Raw genomic sequence first — 20,143 nt, forward strand, 5'->3', positions numbered from 1 at the left:
TGATTTCATCAGAATTCATCAGTAGCTGCACTTCATTTAAGCTTCATTTCTTCTCAAGTTTACAACATCATCTCTTGTAACACAGCTCTACATAAAAACAGCTCTACTTTCAGGAAAAACCCAGCTGCACTATCCACCTTCAATTGCTTCAACTCCAGCTGCACTATCCACCAGGCCCTATTCTTTGCATCTTAACCTGCACTTCCAATTCCAACCCTATAATCCACAACTCCACAATACTTTCCTGCTTTTCCTAGCATTCATTTATTTGTGAATCTTCTCAATCATTCATTCAAGCCAACATCATTGTATCAACAACCTCATTCTATTCTTTCAACCACCAGGCCATCAATTCAATTTATTTCTTTCTTCATTCATAGCCTTTGTCCATCAAACCAACACTGCCATCTTCTATTCCATTTCCTTGTCTGCAACACAGACCAACACCATTTCAGTCGCCTGCACAACCCTATTTGCCTATACCACCTGCAGATGCTCAGGTAACCTGCAATTCATTCATATACAACACCAATTGCATTTCAAACTCAGGCCACTTCCAGCTGCATCTCTTTGCTGCCTCAAAAACCTGTTAACAATCACACAGCAACCACAAACTCATTGCACAACATCCACAACTTACTCATTGCAACATCTCATATTCAAGCTTCTGCCATTCTCCAACTCCATTGCACCAAAACCATCTCTAAATCCTCCATCAACTGAATCTTCTCTATGACAAACTCTATCCAAGAGCCTAACCCATAGCACCATCAGTTCACATACATCACATAATTCTTCAGTTATAGAAACCCCCACTTCAATTCAATCATCAACCTCTTCCATACTTCGATTTCAGGAAAAACCTGTTCATAATTTCATCACAACAAGACCTCGATTTCATATCAAATTCGTCGTGGTAGCAGCAACTGGTTCTGCAACTTCATCATCACCACCAGCTACAACTTCAGTTCTTCTACTTCTTCCTTGTAAGCCTTCTCTCAACCATAAATTCCTCCAAGTCAATAAATCCTTACAGTAACAATCAAAATCAAATTCTCAAGAATAAAAACCAACGAAATGTCAAACAAAACGAAATTTGGTATCCAATTCAATTGAAAAATTAGTGAAATGATAAGATTTTTTAATACTTCAAAACTTCAAATTATCATCTAAATCCACCGTTTCTCCCAACACGAGCATATCGTCATCGGTAGTTCATTTCCCACCATGGAATCAATTCCTAGATCTAATTCCTAGACCTTGTTAGAAACGTCACCACTCCATCATCCCTTCCTTGAAAAATCGATCTCAATCATCAATTCGTCACCAACCCATCTCTGTTCTTCAACTGAAGTTAAAATCGCAACCCTAATTTCAACAATTAAGGGTTAAGGGAACGAAGGTGGTGATGGAATTGAAGGAGGCGGACGAAGGTGGTGGTGGTGGTGAGATAAGAAGGTGCTAGTGTGGTCGGGGAAGCATAAAGTTTCTGCTGGTGAGATCTGGTATCGCTGCTGGTGGTGATGGTGGTGGGGAGAAGGAGAGAAAGAAAGAAGAAAAAAGAAAGGAGAGAAGACGAAGATGAAGAAGGGTACGTTTGGGTTTTTTCAAAGTAAAAAAAATTAAATTTGCTAATTATTATTTGAGCTGGGATTTTTGTGTCACTATTTAATGAAACTGATTTAATTTGTTAAAATTAATATGGGTGGTTTTTTTGTTCCTTTAAGTTGGTCACCTAGGGGTTTTGTCACTAGTTTTGTTAACTAAATAAAGGTTATTTGGTCAATATAAAATTATTTGAGATAAGGGATTCTTGATATTACTTATGGGTGACCCGTTTTTGTCCTATTAGGTGACGCCCCTCTAATGGACTGTGACGTCCCAATAATAGCCTTCTTCTTGAAAGCCTTTGCTTGAAAAAAAAAAAAACGAATTCAAAAGCAAAGATGATATAATCAAGAGAGAAGATTTACTTCTAACTGTTTCCACTGAATCACTGAGTCAATGGCTGATTTGGTTTACCCGATATCAAGTCCATAGATTCCGTATCAAAACTCGACACTCAGGCAACAAAGTTCTCTATTTTTTATAGATTAGAGGTGATATTTTCCTATTGGTCCAATGGCAATATGGCATTACAAGCCATTGTATATTTTTGTTTGAGGCATCTCCAGAAGTTTCAGCTGTTATGTGAGACACCAAGACTGCTATTAGAGAGCTGAACTCCCTACAGAAGTACCATCGAACTCACGAAAACTGTTTCACCAACACAATAAAGCGAAGAAAGCAAACAGCAGACGAGAACATGTCGTACCAAATACTACATTAACATAATCACATCTAAGTTTATAGGAATACTTTTTATAAACACTTATATTCTCAGCACTTGCAAAACAAATAACGACAACAAATTCGGGAAAAACTTGACATTCTCTTTTAACCAAGCAACACAAATAGATATTTAGTATGTAGTGATATAAACACAAAAGAATTTCTCCAGGAAGATATTAGTTGTTTTTTGCTAGTTAGATGGTGCCGCCGCCCATGTTCAAAGTTGCAGTACGTGGTGGTCAAAAGACTAAGACTACAAATAAAATCCTGTGAATATAATCCTATACATCTATCGCTAACAAAGCACGCTTAGAGAACCCCGAGCCCCCTGAAAAAATAACATGAGAATGTAAAGTTAAAATCCGAAACACACTTGAGTTCCACATATTTCAGTTTTAGAACTAGAACCATTATACATATAACTTGCATTAGTAACTACCATACTGGATACAGCTTAGACATCAACAGTGGTTCCAGATTGGTTAAGTTTGTTTATTGAGAAGGTGAGTTCCAGTTTTGCTTGTTACGGCACTGGAGTACGTAATGGTTCAAGTCCCTGGATTAAAATGTAATTAGGATAACAATTGAAGGCAACTTACATTCAGGATTTGCAACATAAACATTTGCGGAATAGTCTTGTAAAGTATTGGCTTAGGGGAGTTTCGGGGACTGGTATAAACTTCCCAACGATTGCTAAAGGCCAACTGTACAAAAAGCAAAACAAGGACGAGTTTTGATTACTCATAAAATAAATCAGGAAACATAAATGGAAGGGGAAATAAGAAAGTATAAAAAAATCAGGAATTCCCCCAGCCAAGACAAGTTTCAAACTGACCTGATAACACCAATGATAACAGAGATCAGCCATAATTTCCAATTTAGAGGTACAGTGTCGGTGAATTTTCCCAGAAAGAATATAATAAGGACCTAGAGAGGAGAACAAAGAACAATATTATGAAATTTTTTTATAAGAGGAACACAAAACTGAAATTTGATAATCTAATAAACATAACTTACCTGAAGTACAAGAGTTATTGCAATGATGCCCATAAAGAGGCGATTTTTGGTGATTCCCCCGAAGACGTTCAACTCATCAGGCTTTCTTGCATTGAACTCATTGAATAACTACAAATCAAAACTTATTATTAGCCTTTCCGGTATAATTCAAATAGATTGGGAGATTTTTCCCTTTATGTGTAATTATTGAGACTGTTGGTGAATTTACCTGGGCAAGGACAAACGCATTGAAGATCAGAGTATTCTTCACCTTGATATCATGCTCACTCTTCGTCAGATGCAGCAGACTCTCACCCTTATAGTAAAGGACGAGAAGCACAGTAACTTGATACATAGCCTGCAATTTTCCAGCAGAAGCCAGTTGAAAACATTTTGTGGCAAACAGGAGAAATTTTACCTTTTTAATATAAAAGAAGTCCTCTGCCATGGAACATACCTGTACAAGTAAGTTCCTCCACATGATATTCGTAATGAGCGGTTCCCTAAGAAAATGACCCAGATATCATGTTAAGGTTCATCGTAAATATACATCATAACTGAATTGAATAAAGAATATGAAAAAACTAAGTGTGGAAACATTCCGAGAACTCAATTTTGTTGGTCCATCAAAGGGAAATCTGAGAATCAATAGAGTTAGAGGGGCACAAGTTCAGCCTTAAACAATCACAAACCACTTAGTAAGCAATAGTTGGACTGCGGTAATAACATTGTAACACTATAAGCGAAATATTCTGAGATTACTCACTTTCGACCAACTGGAGTTCTGTCCATTAGATGATCCGTTGGTGGTTCAGTGGCCAATGCAAGTGCTCCAAGAGTATCCATGATCAGATTAACCCAAAGAAGCTGTCAAAAGGGAATCGCAATTTTAGAATAAGATGAAAACAAAACTTTAACTTTCACTGTAAAGAAGCATGTAACTAACCTGGACGGCATTCAAGGGAACTTCCCCAGAGGAAACTGCAGCGACAACATTGATGATGAGAGCAGCAACATTAACTGTGAGCTGGAACTGAATGAACTTTTGAATATTTGCATACACAGACCTTCCCCAGCGAACAACCTACACATTCAGTTAGGGAAAAGGGTAATTAGAATCGAACCAGGAAAAGGAAGCAGTCTTATAACTATGTGATCTAACTTACAATCACAAATTACTTTAGGAGGAAAAAATCGCAAATGCGAGGTGCAAGGCGAACAGAGGCGGACTAGCTAGGATAGGCAAACAAATAGTCCATTTCAACAGATCTCCAGTAGCTTAAAAATGTGACTATAGAGAAGCAACTCATTTGTACAATTATTGTCCAAACCTAAACTGTTAAGCAGTGTGGTTAATATCATATATACCGACTGTTAATAAATTCGGCAATATTTGACACTTCATTGTGGACGAACAACTTTCACAACGAACCTTTACGACCGAAGCAAAATTGTCGTCTAATATAATGATGTCTGAGCTCTCCTTAGCCACTTCAGTTCCTTGAATCCCCATGGCAAGACCTATATCAGCCTGGAAGCAAAATATGAAGAAATTATAACACGTGCCATGAAAGATGATCATCCACTTAGATAACTACATAGTAATAGTAACTGTAGTTAAATGTAGAATCTATATAGAAGTCCATCAGAGACCTACAATTGCACTAAGAGTCTAGAAGTCACTAGGGTCCATCTATTTTCATGAATATCTTCACCCAATGCTCCATATTAAATCTTCAACTGTTTTTCTAAAACATAAACATAATTTGTTTTCATGATAGATATATCTTCTCAGAAAACAGTAACATATTGTCCCAACATCGTCTACATGCATGTGGAGATGGCCTACAAGGTGATGTCAAGACGCAGGAAAATTTCAAGAATCAAGCGGGTGTGATGAAAATGGTAAAAGACTTTGTACCTCTTTCAGTGCAGGAGCATCATTGGTGCCATCACCAGTCACGGCAACAACATGACCTCTTTTCTTCAGTGCTTTAACAAGCAATAGTTTGTCATTGGGAGAAGACCTTCCCATTACCTGTATGCCAAACGTCACAACAGATTAGTCACTGGTAATAAAGATACATTTTATTATGCGTGTTAGACATTTTAGCAGTTTAGATCATACCGAAATTTTTCCAGCAACTTCTTCTCTTTCAGATTCAGATAACTCACGGAATCTCTTTCCTTCTATGAGAGTTGGCTCCGTAGCATCCGCATCAGAAGCAAGAATTCCACATTCCAGAGCTATTGCTTTTGCAGTTTGAAGGTTGTCTCCGGTTACCATGCGTACCTATTGCCAGAAATAATAAATATTCCCAACTTCATGTTAGACAACCTGAAGGACGGATACAAACATGTAACAACCCCAAAGAAGGAGAAAAAAATGTTCTGCAACTGCCAAAAAATCAGAAATGAAAAAGGTGATAGGCATGTGCACATTGATAAGTAAAACGAGATATCACCTTAACACCAGCCTTGGTGCACAGTTCTACAGCTTCTCTAACTCCTGGCCGACAAGGATCCTAGAAAAAAATAGTACGTTTATTAGAACAAGAAATCATTAAAGAAAATAAGAGAACAAGGAAGCGCCAAGGAACTGATTACAAAGAAGTTACAATAAGAACATTCATATGGAAAGAGAAGGAAGAGGAGAGAGAAGTGAGTGATTCATCATTTTAAACTAGAAAAAAGTCAGGGTAGTGTTTTTATTTTTAAGGGGTCAAATGAAAGAAGTTAGGGTAGTCTTTTTATTTTAAGGGGTCAAATGAAAAATCTACCAAAACTACTAGCTGCCTGCTCACAGCTGTATTTGGTATACAGTAATACCAAGAACAATAAGACCAAGACACAACTTTGGAAATGTCAGAACAAGATATACCAAGGTTAAGGTTTTTCGAGTAACAATCCTACCATTTCGTTGATCAAGCAATGTAAGGATTGCATCCAACGAGAACCCAAGTACTATTTCACAGCATTGGAAAATCTACCAAAACTACCAGCTGCCTGTTCACAACTATATTTTGTATACAGTAGTGCCAATAACAATAAGACAGAGACACAACCTCGGAAATGTCACACAAAATATACCGGTTTTTCGAGTAATACTCCAAATTTTGCTGATCAAACAATGTAAATGTATGGATTATTTCCAACGAGAACCCAAGTAATATTTCACAGTATTCTCATCAATTGGACAACCCACTCAGCAAGTTTCAATAAAGAGAAAACAGAAAATAGTGGTAACCTCGGTAGATGGTAAGTACCTTTAACCCGACGATGGCCAACAAAACTAATTCATCTTCGGGGATGACCCACTCTGCCAAACTATCTTCATCTTTTGGAACCTTCTCTATCTCATATGTTCTGTAGGCAAGAGCAACACAACGCAGACTATTTGCAGCCATTTCTGAAATAGCGTCCTTGAAATATTTCGTCTATAAGAGAGAAAATGCAGCAGTTAGTAGATTTTTTTACAAAAAAAATCAACTCGAATCAACTGCGTTTCTTTCTCTATATTCCTCAAAAGTCAACAACATGATTATCTACATTTCATACTTTTATGTATCTTTCCACAAGATTCTGGATAAAATTCATTAGGAGTTCTCGAACAGAAACAAAATGTCAATAGAAACAGAATATCTAGCAATTGAATGGCAAGTGGAATTTACCATGCCCTCATCCAGTTTTTTGCGGGAGCCATCCGCATCAAGGTATTCTGTGCATGAGCTTAGGACTATCTCAGCAGCACCTTTCCAATGAATATGAACTTGAGAGTCGGGCTGCAAATATAAGATCATGCACATCGCTTCATTAAATTCAAAATTTTACATTTAGCAAAAAACTGTCAGCCAATACAGGGAACTATTATATGATGCCAATCGAGAAACATCTTCGAAAGTCAATGACCCATTCTTAACAGAAAGAACCTGAATTGTCAGAACACTATGTGATGATAGAACTTGGTCACACCAAAGTCGACAAATAACGACCAACAAGTTCAGAATATTCAACATTAAACAGTGTTTTTGAATACGTGTACTACGTTAAGGAGTGCAACATTGTTGCTGTCTCCATGTCTCATGCCATTAAATGTGAAATTTAACAATTTAGACGCATACTCAACTCACTTCAAACTGATTGAAATATAAAATTAAGGGAAGGCAAGCCATTAAATGTGAAATATAAAATTAAGGAAAGGCAAGCGAACTCTAATATTTGGAAGTCTTTTCTAGATTAAAATACCCAAAATGAAATTAATGGCAACACGTTGGCCTGCAGTACAAGGAAAGGCAAGCAAACTCTAATATTTGGCAGTCTTTTCTAAATTAAAATACCCATAATGAAATTACCAATGGCAACACATTGGCCTGCTGAAATATTCAGGTACTGCGATACAGCAGCTGAAATAGCCTTCAGTACAACTCGAAGGAGTTTGATAGTGGTCAATGGGACAACAGAAAAAACATGAATACTGCAAAAAAGAATATGGAGGAGCATTGCTATCAACTGTGGTTTAGAAGTTTCGAAAATACCTACAAGTAAGTACCACAGTGATTTTAAATGTTAAAGGTAAGGACATCTGTGACAGATACTTAAGAACACTGCCAAAGAGATCAATCATTCATATCCAAACATGATTAGAACTTACTCCTAGATGAGAATGATATGTGACAAGATAGGATTACCAGTTGTAGAGCAAGGCCTCCTCGTTTCTTCTCCGAGTTAAAAGGAAAAACATGGAGAAGTTTGCATTGCGACTTTAGCTCTTCAAACTTCATCCCGAGCTGCCAGAAAAACGAAGGACAGATGACTTCACAAGAGGATAAGCATCAGAACGTACCCACTGCAAAAAAGGTAGGGAAGTACCTTGACACCCCATGAAAGAATCGCCTTCTCTGTAGGAGACCCAGAAATCTCAACTTCACCACTCTGACAAAAAGCAACAAGACAAATGTTCATAAGAAATCTTCACTGTTATTCATCAAGTACTCGACAGTTCTGCTAGATCAGTGACTAAGAGAGGATACATATTAAACTAACTACATTAGATTACTAACAAAGAGAGGATACATCTGTAACCAACTGCTTCTGTCAGATTTTTATTTACAATTAATAGTATTCTATGCAGGGTATGAACATGTAAACACATGAATATTTAACCAACTACATTAGATTACCAACAAAGAGAGGATACATATGTAACCAACTGCTTCTGTCAGATTTTTATTTACAAGTAATAGTATTCTATGCAGGGTATGAACATGTAAACACATGAACATTTACCAGCAAACTTTAAACAACAATAATTTTAAGAATTTTGACAGTAGCTAATATAAGCCGACTACCTTTCATTTTATTGAACTAAGTGGACTTACCTCAGAGGTAAACACACTTCCTGTGGAGTTCAGTGCAACGCCTTCTTTAATCAGAGAATGGGCAGTGGCAGATAACTGAGAGCTGTTGTCAGGAGAATCAGTCTTCTTTCCTCCAATATAAGCCTCGGTCACAGTCATCTGTGATGCAGGAATATTCAGCTACAACCCAAGTGCTAACCGAAAGCAAGCAAATAAAACCTCACGCAAAGAAATTAAATCAATCACTAGCCGAATAGATCACCTTATTCAGGGTCAATGTGCCAGTCTTATCACTGCAAATAGTTGTTGCAGATCCCATAGTTTCACAGGCAGAAAGCCTACGAACCTGTACCTCGATGGTTAGTTGAACTGCTTAGATAAGTTAGCCCAAATTACGATATCTATTAAAAACCAACTTGTATAATAAATATACCAGAGCCTTGTCAACCATCATCTTCCGCATTGAATAAGCAAGGCTGTATCAGAGTCAAAAAGCAAGGTCAGAATTAATAACGACTAGAAACGGAAACAAGGGTTTCATTCTTTCTAGAAAAAACAGTAACAAGATCTTATGCAGCAGTAGCAAGACACTATCTTTACTTTATAGTTTACTTTATAGGCCATGTCAACGAGATCACAGATAAGTTCACCAAAGACTTACGTCAAGGTAACGGCAAGAGGAAGCCCTTCAGGGACTGCAACAACCACAATGGTGACCTAAAAACAGTTGGAGATTTTTAGTTATCCGATTAAGAAACTTCACAAACTAAAACATAAAAGAAAAGAGGTGCACACACACCGCCACAGTGATGATTTTGATAACTCCATCCACTGCCTGACTGACAGTTGTTTTCCCTTTGATGTATGGATTTAATCTAGAATGGCCAGTGAAATATCTACAGGAGTTCATAAATACAAGTGAGACATCCTGACAGAATGATATAGAGAACAGAATTCAACTGATAAGAGCTCTGAATTACCTGACCAAAAGAACAAGCAGCACAAAAAGAGCCACCACGAGACCAACTATACCAACAAAAGTAGCAACACCATTCAGGCGTACCTGCGATAGGTCATCCAAAGACATTTAATCATGTAACATAATGCTGTTCATACTATACAGTTACTTATAGACAGGAATAAAGCATCCCTTAGAAAACAAACCTGCAACGGAGTCTCTTCACCATTGTCCTCTGATATACTGGCCATCAGCAATCCCCATTCAGTGTTTATCCCAACACCAGTTACCTGAAAATCATACATTCATCTAGTGAATCAATTTGCAAGCAGTAGCTAAGGACTATAACATGCCTACTTCAATTCACCAGCTAAAAATTGATTTCCTATTCACAGCAGTACATAAGATAACTCTTGACATGTGGAGATGAAAAAGAAAATGCAACTACATTACCAATTTATGAGCCAAAAAACAGGAATCAATTACTCATAAATACACTAACTGCATTTGCCATAACAAATGTCTTACCAGCATAGTGCCATAACCATCAGCAATTTTGCAACCAGACATCATAAAAGGACGCTTACGATCTTTTTGAACCTGTACATAAGATCAAGGGTGTTATACCACGCCTGAATCTATAACAAATATAACCCTTTAAAGAAAAGGAAGCAGCTTACAATCTTGCTCTCCCCTGTCATGCTAGATTCATCAACAGCAAGAGAATGACCAGAAATTAGAACTCCATCAGCAGGGACCTGAAAAACCAAGTTAAAGCACAAAAAAAAATCAGCACAGCTACAACATATGCACAACCCAACCACATTAACTAACGTTGAATCACCTGATCCCCAATCTTTAGAGGTACAACATCACCAACAACGAGGTCAAAAATCGAAACCTCGATTCTTTTACCACCTCTAACGACCTGAAACGGTATGTGAATCCAAGTTATTGTACATAAAGAAAACCCAAGAAAGTCAAACACGTTACGTAGTAGAAAACTAACCTCCATATGTATATTCCGTTTCTCATCATTTAAGCTTTGAAACTGAAGGGATTGTCGGTAATCACTGACAGCTAAAGAACAAATAGAGAATAGTAGTATCATTACAATTGAAAGTCACCGAGAACATAACTGAAACCTTAATGCTCTAGGAATTAAGAAGTACACATAAAACCCAAGATTACAGTGTTAACTCATTGGTTACACAAAATAAATACCAGTACCTGTAACAACTATAACTAGCATAACCGCAAATGCAATGCTCCCCCCATCATACCACCCTTCTTTGGGTCCCTAGAAATGTAAAATTAAATAGGTAAGAACATGAGGTTCTTTAACAAAGTTGAAACCAGAAATTGCAAAAATATCATGACCATTTTAAAAAAGAATTAATTCCCACGCATATACATTGACATACAGATGAGAATAACAGAACTACAGAGAGCGTAGTTTAACAACATAGAAATGTTGTTAGTAAACAATGAGCAACATGGCATGAAATTATAAACACACCAAACTTCATTTTACTACTAGTCTAAGATGTTCCTTGGGAATGTTTGTGATCCCTAGTATCAAGGACAGAAGACTACAAAAATCCAAAGAAGCTTGACATTTGCTCAGGAATCTGGCAAGGATAGTTTGATGAGCTTTTAATCAGCTAGAATGCCGAATAAATGAAAGGGTGAAAGTGCTTAAATATCAAACGTCAGCAACTTAACATATAAATGTGTAATGCTTGTATTTATTTTAAAGCGTCTAATTGACGTAAAGTGGGAATCCCACTTATACTAATAGAATGGTGATTTCCTACCTTTGTTAAAAATTTATGACTCCAGCCAGCTGATTTTCAACATCCTAGTTAGATAGAGTGATCAGTTTACTTAAATTCTAATTGACGCAAACACAACTAGCCCAAAATTCTGAACTCTAACAAACTCCACTATATTATTGAGAAGTAAAAACTACAGAACCTGTGAACTAATTATAGGAGTATTATGATATGATCCCCAATCATTCAACAAAAAACAAAAAAAGACCAAAAGCATATATGTTTCCAGCTATACTAGATTTAAACTCACCTCTGACTTTATCCCCAAACCCAAAGATGCTGCTGCGGCTATGATCAAGATGATAAGGGTTAGGTCTTGCCAAGCTTCCCAAAGGAACATCTGCAGGGAAAAAACGAGCCAAGCTTAACATACATTCTCAGAAACAAAGAACAGCGAGATAACATCACTATTTTGGAGAATCTACAGAAAATCAAAATACCAAAAAGGTGCGAGGTTTCTTCCTAGGGTACGTGTTAGACCCAAATATGTTCTTCCGACGTAGAATATCATCTTCATCTCCAGTGATACCCTTATCCGCGTTTGTTTTTAACATTTGTGATAGCCCATTAACCTGATACAAGAACATGATTATAAATTAAAAAAATAAAATGAAAAATGTTTGTATCAAAGAGAGAATAAACAAGACATTGATAGACTTACACCACCATGTTCTTCTAAGGCACCAAAGTTATTATTGCTAGTCATATCAGTAAGCTGATCTGATCCAATACCAAAATCGCCATGGGGAATTGCAGGTTCAACAGGCTTCGGCGCTAGTAAACAGTAAATGAACTTTGTGAGACCAGCATTACTTAAGCAGCCTTTTGTAGGTATATTTACACAGATACTGCAAAACTCTAATCATCAAATGTGGAGCAATTGAGAATTAAACAAGAAAAAGGAGTACCATTGACTTTAAGCGCAGCCTCTTTGAAAAGAATTGCAGCCTAAAATAGCAAAAATGGAGGGATTAAAACACTGCTGGAGAAATGATAACCGAACAGTAGAAGAGAATATCCTAAAAGAATAGGATGCCATACCCGTATGACTTGGGCATGTGCTCTGATCTTTCTTATGACTTTTTCTTTTTCTTCATCCTTTTTCAGGTCCAATGTGTATCGGAACCGACGGTAAGCATTTAAGACAAGTGCAGCTTTCTACAAGATACAATTCCAGATACAGAAACACTTGCATGAGAAACATATTCCAATTTTTAGCACATGAAGTGTACGAGGAAAAGTTTAAAGCAAGATTTAATGTAAAACAAGTTAAAACAAGAATGTTGGCACAGGGTCATCATATATTCAAGTAGTGACTGCAGCTTAGAAGCTTTCAGTCAGTAATTCTTACAGGACAACTAAGATAGGTTTCTGAGTACCCCAGTGGTAACATTAACTTCGGAATGACACTCTACTGAATATCCGTCGTAGTTCTAAGTACAACATATAATATAGTGAGAACTGAGATTACGTCAAAGTCTCTGCAGTCATAAACTCGATGCTGTGCTGAACAATAGACATCAAAGGGGGAAAAGATATAGCATGTCCTCTTTCCATACCTCCTTAGTTACATACAACACAACTAATGTAACAGTAGAATGCCCATTTCATCATCTCCACACAATCCTAATACCTAGAAGTTCACTAGACACCAACAAATAAGTAGACAACAAACCAAACAGCTTCAACAAACAAACAAGTCCAAAACCAAACATCTAAAAGATGGTTCTCCATATTGTTTTCTAAATCAGCCAACCACAGTCTCCATATCCATCTAATTTCCATATCCCCTTGAACAGGTATTCAACAAAAGAAAAGTAAGCTACATTGTCAATAATCTGTTAGGAAATACCCTAGAAAAATGTAGGAGACTGTGGACAAAAATCTGTTAGGTATATACCTCGTTATTATACCTCCATAAACCTAACCTAGTAGAAAAATCAAAAGAAAAAATTCTAGAAAAATGCACAAAAATCACAAAATAAATAAATAAATAAAGAACGAAAGAAAGAAACTCAAGCAGAAATGTAGGAAAAACATACTCTCCATCTTCTGAGCCGATCGATGGAAGCATTCTTAGTAGTATGAATATCAAAAGGACCGCAAGAACCTTCATCATCATGAACAGCTTCACAGTTTTTCTCGTGATTATTACCATTCTCTTCATCAAATTGCCTTCTGTAAGGCGAGCCGGGAGCATTACTCATGATTTTCTCGTTTCTACAGTTACGCTGGAGAGATGATACCAACAACTATTAAATCTGTAACCAAAAAAATCAATTAAAAACAGCTTTGAAGTGTCAAAAATTCTATAAAAAGCAAAAAAAAATGATAGCGGTTTCGAAATGGAAACAAACTAATTGAAAATCTAGGGTTTCGCGACTATACCTGAAATTCTTAAACTGAAAATCGGTTATCCAATATGCTAGATTATTCCTCTATCTCACTCTCTCTCCTGAAACTCTGTTTCTCTCTTCAGAAAATAATTCGTCTGTTTGTGACAGAAGAGGAACAATGAGAAATTTCCTGGAAATTGTTCCTTTAAAACGAAAACAGCAAAACCAACTTTAGATAATTCTGGAAAGAAATGAAAATGAAGAGATTAAATTTGGGAAGGGGATTCAAAAAGGCTTTGTTTATTATAAAAAGAAAATTACAAAATACAAAAATGAGAAACATCATACCCGTTCTACCCCTGTGGTTAAAATTTTACTTATTGTACAGGGTGGGTCAGACTGTGAAAATATCTTTCCGTAACGGTACAGTGCCTCGTTCTCACGATAGAGTGTGCAGGATGTGACGCGTGTTTTTAGTGCTTTTCTGTTTTTGATGGTGGTCGCACCGCTGCTGCAAAGCTCTTGTCGCTAGTTCGAAACCGTCCAAGTGTGGTAATACCAAGGGGTTAAATATTATGAGGAGGAGTAAGTAGAGACAAAAACTCGCTCTGGTCTGGACTCATGCATGCGTCATGATTGCTTTGCTACGAGAAGATGGGGCAGTAAAATTGAGCCAGAGAGCTCTGTATTGAACGCAGATTTGCAAGGAAAATGAAACGCGGCTTCTTACTCATAGGTTTCTCATATTTATATATATGTAGAGGTGACATAAGACTACTAGCTAGTTAGGTTGCCATCAAATCTAATGTCCCATCACATCAAAGCGCAACTACAAGGTAGTTTCGTGAACCTTATACCTGCATTTTGAATTTAGCCGTATTTATGCCGGACCTTGTACTTTGATTTAACATACACCCGCCACATGTCGACGTGAGGGTAATGTTTTTTATATTCAATCGTATAGTTCCTAATTGTGCATTAAGTGCTAATCACGTCAAAAATAAAATAAAAGTTCTTACAAGTTCATCAATATCAAGTCAAATACGTTGTACTAGTAGGTATCTAAAACTTATTATACTTACGAAGTTGTCTAGTGTCTACTACCCACCACATTAACCCGAAGTCAAGCTGATCGAACTGGTTCTTCCTTTACCGGACGATAGAAGATTAGTTGGAATATTTTACATAAAATTGGTTAAAAATACCAAAATCAATAATTCTTGGATGAAAAGGATATTTAGATTTTGATACTGTTTAAATGGACAAAATGTAAAAATAGCCAGGATGTAAACAGTTTCATCCTAGCCATTTTTAAATACTTTTTCTTATTTTTAATTTACATCAGGATGCATCCCGTTTCATCGTTGTTATTTTTTAAGTTTAAGTCAGGATGAATCCAGTTTCATCCTTGCTATTTTTTTTTGTGTCCATTTCTCCCATAATAATTTTTACTCGTCCATTTAAACCATGTTTTAAAAATATTTGGACAAATGACCCATTTTCTGAATATTTTAGCGAATTTTAGTCTTTTGTTAGTCAATCTAACTTTTAACTTTTTCTAGAATAAGAAAAGGCCTAAGTGCTCAAATATTCCATAGACGATCTGCCATATTTTCCATAGAAATTGAAAACCAACTAACTAACGAAACTATGGCTCATTTTCCTACCAAGTACATACATTGCCTTTTCATCTGTCACGTTGACCCATACATACACTTTAGCAAGCACTAAAGTTGTACAGACAACAGGCTTAACTTGTTAATGCAGCATTTGTTAGTTTTGGGTTTTGTTTAAGCAGCACAAACTCTGCTTTCCATGTAATGGGCAGTGACAATGTTCTCAAAATCTTAATCTTAATGGAATTCTATCACTTTTGATGAGGTGTAGAAAGCAGAAAGCAGCCGGTATCAAATCTTTGGGTTCTTATCAAGCCAAAGCAAAGCATATAATGTCTTCTTTTTCTCGTTTTTTTTAAGAATACTTTGAAAACTTTGTCTTAAAGAATTATATGCCTTACGGAGCTTTTGAAAGAAATTCAGGTTAGTGATTTCTTAGGTTGGCTGTTGTTGGTAGGATTCGTTTATCTTAAAATATGTTCTCAACGCGCTATTTTTCTTTTTCTTTTTTGTGGTTGAAGCCTCGTTGTCATCGTATGCCAATAGAACAGGGGCAAATGACTTGTTCCCATTATTAAAAACTTAAAGATCACTCTATCCCAGAATGATCGGCCTGAGCACTTGAACTCTACTTCATCCTTGAAAATGCACCTAGTTCTATGGTACATGATACACAAGCTAACAATCTAACTGTTAACAAAAGAAAAAGAAATCACAATAAGTTCCATGAAACAAACGAGACTTTGAACTAAAACGTGGGTTCATAAAACGCAAACCACCTCAACGACTAGCCACAACGATCAGACTTACGCAAATATTTCATAGTAAATATTTCTGACTTGTGGTTTTTGCACTCCCATAGCGGGAACGACTATTTTAATACTCCGTGCATATTTCAGAAAGGTTACTTGCAAATATCGACGCCATCATTCACTCTTCCAAGCTCCAATAGACCAACACACGGACCCAGTTATAAATCTATGCTCACAGGGCCATCGTGTATTTTCACACAGAGATACAGGAGGCCATTCATTTCACCCAGTTTTAATGTCGATCCATTGCCAACCTATATGAATGTGGCGGGGACTCCTTTTTCCCCTTAATGCTGAGAAACAGTTGCCATGTCTCCAACTTTTACCGCAAGGGGCCGGTTTCATTGGTCATGTCGATCGTGCTGCTTACGGTGCAAATTTTTTGCTGAAGATTTCATCTCTCACTATTTTTACGCTTTCCTCCACCCTGGCACTATAGGATGTGCCTGTAATTTGCTTTTCGTGCTTTTATCCAAGTCGCCGTAATTGAGTGTTCTGTGAGTCGCTCACACTTTCCTCCACTGTGGCACGATAAAATGTGCATGTAATCTGTTTTTGTGCTTTTATCCAAGTCGATGTGTTCCAGTATTTTTTTTTCTTGTGTGTGATATAGATTAAGTTCTACGGGTTAGATTTGGCTGCTAGATTAACCAAACAGTATTGCAATTTAATAGAAAAGAGTGTTGTCTATTTGTTAACACTAGTTCACTCTAGCATTTGCTCGCATGTGAACTAGCAGTGAGACAGTTGTCCTGAATGGTTCGGCGCCACAAAAATTACCTTTTCACGGAATGGTTCAGCGCATCTAGATTTATTTTTTGATCTGAAAGCTTAGATTGGTTGTGATGAACCATTCAACGCTGGGCGCAGTTTGATTCTGCGACTAGCATGCTAGATTGGCACTGTCATAGGACTTAAAAGGTTGTCCTACCTGACGTAAACTGCTAATCTAGCTGCTACTTTAGCACACCATACCATTTAACCTAATGTGTTCTGATCCAGAACCCGAGACACATTATATCAGTGATAAATGCATACACATTACACTGGATTACGTTAAACTATTCTCAAAATATAAATACAGTTTTGGCGATATGTTTTACTCTGGATCTTAGTTGGAAATTTGGCGATTCACAATTTGCGCATATTCACAAATTGACGTTTTCACGTATTATTCGAGTGCAAATACAACCTCAAATAAGAATTGCGTTTCGAAAGACTCCCATGCCTAATTTGTGCGTGGGAGATCGGCTGCGTGGGCTATAAACCACACAATTATCATTTATCCACCGAGCCATTTTCGCTGCCTACGAGAGCGATGCTATGGAACCGTGGTGTTGAGTTGAATGACACGGCCTGCCCGTTATGTAATGAAGTTTTGGAGACATTGGGCCATTTGATGATGCATTGTTCTTTCATATTTAAACTGTGGGATTATTTCTTGAGGTCGTTGGGCACTTCATGGCCTTTGCCAGGCACTGTGATGCAACTTTTAGAAGCATGGGATGATAATGCCTTCACTGGAAGGTGCAAGCATATTTGAAATATACTCCATTTTGCAATCATCTGGAATGTGTGGAAGGAACGGAACCATAGAGTTTTTGGTGGAAGACTTAAAGGTGTGAAAGAAGTTATTGTCCATGTGAAACGATCCCTTGTTGTGTGGAGTTGCGATACAAGTACTTTTCGGAATGTAGATAGCAGTCAAGTTATTCATAATTGGGTGACTGTTGTGCACAATTAGATGCTCTGTTCTGTTTGGGTGACCGTTTTACGCTGAGCAGCTTTTTTTTGCCAGTGTACTTTGGCTTCGATTTGGTAGTGTTTTTGGCCTCTTGGGTCGGTGATGTTCTCTGCCTTTGGCAGTTTTTCTTGAAAAAAAATAACAAAAGATATTGGGAGACTTTCTAAAAATTCCTATGGACTAACAGTAAATTAGGAACTCCCCAAAAGTCCTCTGAAATCTCGTTTGACTATCCTATTACATTTTACTTAGCTGATTAATATAGGATGTTGGCGTTACGAAAAATTGCTAACTAAGCTCCAGATGAATCGAATTTTCGTAAGTAAATTAATTAACAACATATGACTTAGGTATATATAATGGCAGCAAAACTGTGGCTAATACTTTCCACATATATAGTATTTGAATAAATTAGACGCGTTATGGACACCTCATAAAACGATTGTTTACGCCTGTACGAGCTGGACCCAATAACCCTCATTCACGTTGCAGAAAAATAAGGGAGTGATTGTCACACCTCATGCACGTGTACGTTATCATTAGACTAAAATTTTCAAAACGAGAACATTTAGTTTTGACACAAAATTGATTAAAAAGATCAAAATCAATAATTTCTGGGTGAAAAGGATATTTAGATTTTGATACTGTTTAAATGGACAAAAATGTAAAAATAGCCAGGATGTAAACAGTTTTATCCTACCAATTTTCAAATGCTTTTTTTTATTTTTAATTTACATCGGGATGCATCCAGTTTCATCCTTGCTATTTTTTAAGTTTAAGTCCGGATGAATCCAGTTTCATCTTTGCTATTTTTTTGGTGTTCATTTCACCCATACTAATTTTTACTCGTCCATTTGAACCATGTTTTAAAAATATTTGGACAAATGACCCATTTTTCGCAGTTTTAAAATTGAATTAAACCGTTAGAAAGATTTTCTATCCGACCCTGCCCAAGGGACTCGTAGTCATAGCGCTTGAGCACAAAACGAGAAGTTTGTCCCTCTCCGGAAGAGATTTTATATAGCGGTGCCTGTTCTTAAAAGCAACAAGTCCACCTTAATTTTCAGAGCAACTTTGTCTGTACCGGTTGTTCTGTTGTCAAAGTTTTTTCACCCATTGTATCGTAATCGTAAGTGTAACCACAGCAAGGAGAACGGCTTGAACCTCTAAACCTCATTTAGTTTGTGGAAATACGTTCTCATCAAACGTGACATGTCTCGAAATAATGATTTTGTTTGTGGAAATGTCAAGACAACGATAACCACGATGATTGGGCGGAAAACCAAGAAAAACACACCTAGTGGAGCGAGGAGCAAGTTTGTGTGGTGTGGTGGAGGAGAGATTAGGGTAGCAAAGACAACCAAAAATGCGAAGATGAGTATATGTGGGTTGGCGTCTATATAAGATGGACATTGGGGATTTGAAATTGAGGAGTCTTGTAGGAAGAATGTTGTGGAGGTAGACAGCCATAAGAAGAGAATAAACCCAAATTTTGGGAGGAACGGAGGCATGAGACATTAGAGTACGAGTGATATCATTGATTCGGCGAATCATGCGCTCAGCCTTACCATTTTGAGATGATGTGTGAGGACACGAGAAGCGAAAAACCAGGCCGTTTTTACTAGCAAAGTTGTGAAAAGTGGAATTGTCAAATTCGCGACCCATGTCGCATTGGAATGATTTAATTTGGCGTTCGAATTGAGTTTGAACAAAAGATTGGAATTCCAAAAATTTGGTGAAGACTTGGGATTTTAATTTTAGTGGAAAAACCCATAAATAATTGGTGAAATCATCCAAAAATAGAAGATAATAACGAAATCTCGTATCTATATTCAACGGAGACGTCCATAAATCACTATGAATTATATCAAAAGGAGCAATACTAGTAGACTGAGAGTCATAAAAGGGAAGACGAACATGTTTGCTAATTTGACAAGAATGACAAAGATTGGGAGAATTATCCTTATTACATTGAATAAAAGATTTTGTGCGTAAAGCATCGAGGACAGCTTTGCCAGGGTGGCCGAGGCGACTATGCCAAACGGTAGGTGAGCATACGGCAAGAGAATATTGGTGAGGTGGTGGCGAAAAAGAGGATTGCACGGCGGAGGTGGTGATGGGATAGAGCTCCCCAGAACTATCACATCGGAGAATAGTC

General features: G+C 37.2%; 1 protein-coding gene across 4 annotated transcripts; it reads right to left on the minus strand.

The window, feature by feature from the left end:
• Positions 1-2,306: 2,306 nt before the first annotated feature.
• LOC113358629 (calcium-transporting ATPase 10, plasma membrane-type-like) lies at positions 2,307-14,526 on the minus strand. Of its 4 annotated transcripts, none has more exons than XM_026602238.1 (36): positions 14,162-14,526; positions 13,866-13,968; positions 13,520-13,738; positions 12,519-12,635; positions 12,386-12,425; positions 12,139-12,251; positions 11,918-12,049; positions 11,728-11,817; positions 10,873-10,942; positions 10,652-10,722; positions 10,487-10,570; positions 10,323-10,400; positions 10,171-10,242; positions 9,849-9,932; positions 9,665-9,747; positions 9,484-9,580; positions 9,346-9,401; positions 9,118-9,160; positions 8,947-9,030; positions 8,706-8,843; positions 8,197-8,259; positions 8,016-8,114; positions 6,999-7,109; positions 6,594-6,764; positions 5,793-5,852; positions 5,456-5,620; positions 5,249-5,365; positions 4,760-4,858; positions 4,274-4,411; positions 4,094-4,194; positions 3,785-3,830; positions 3,557-3,685; positions 3,349-3,456; positions 3,167-3,258; positions 2,931-3,035; positions 2,307-2,659 (listed from the first exon to the last, which is right to left on the minus strand). In XM_026602238.1, the coding sequence occupies exons 3-35, from the start codon at positions 13,682-13,684 to the stop codon at positions 2,933-2,935; spliced, it is 3,219 nt and encodes a 1,072-aa protein (XP_026458023.1). In that variant the 5' UTR covers positions 13,685-13,738; positions 13,866-13,968; positions 14,162-14,526; the 3' UTR covers positions 2,307-2,659; positions 2,931-2,932. The 4 variants fall into 4 exon arrangements, with proteins under 4 accessions (XP_026458023.1, XP_026458021.1, XP_026458024.1 ...); XM_026602236.1 differs by having other exon boundaries at positions 13,866-14,016; XM_026602239.1 differs by lacking the exon at positions 14,162-14,526 and having other exon boundaries at positions 13,520-13,708; positions 13,866-14,080.
• Positions 14,527-20,143: the final 5,617 nt, after the last annotated feature.

This window comes from Papaver somniferum, chromosome 3 (genome assembly GCF_003573695.1).
Source record: "Papaver somniferum cultivar HN1 chromosome 3, ASM357369v1, whole genome shotgun sequence".
Classification (NCBI taxonomy): Eukaryota; Viridiplantae; Streptophyta; class Magnoliopsida; order Ranunculales; family Papaveraceae; genus Papaver; species Papaver somniferum.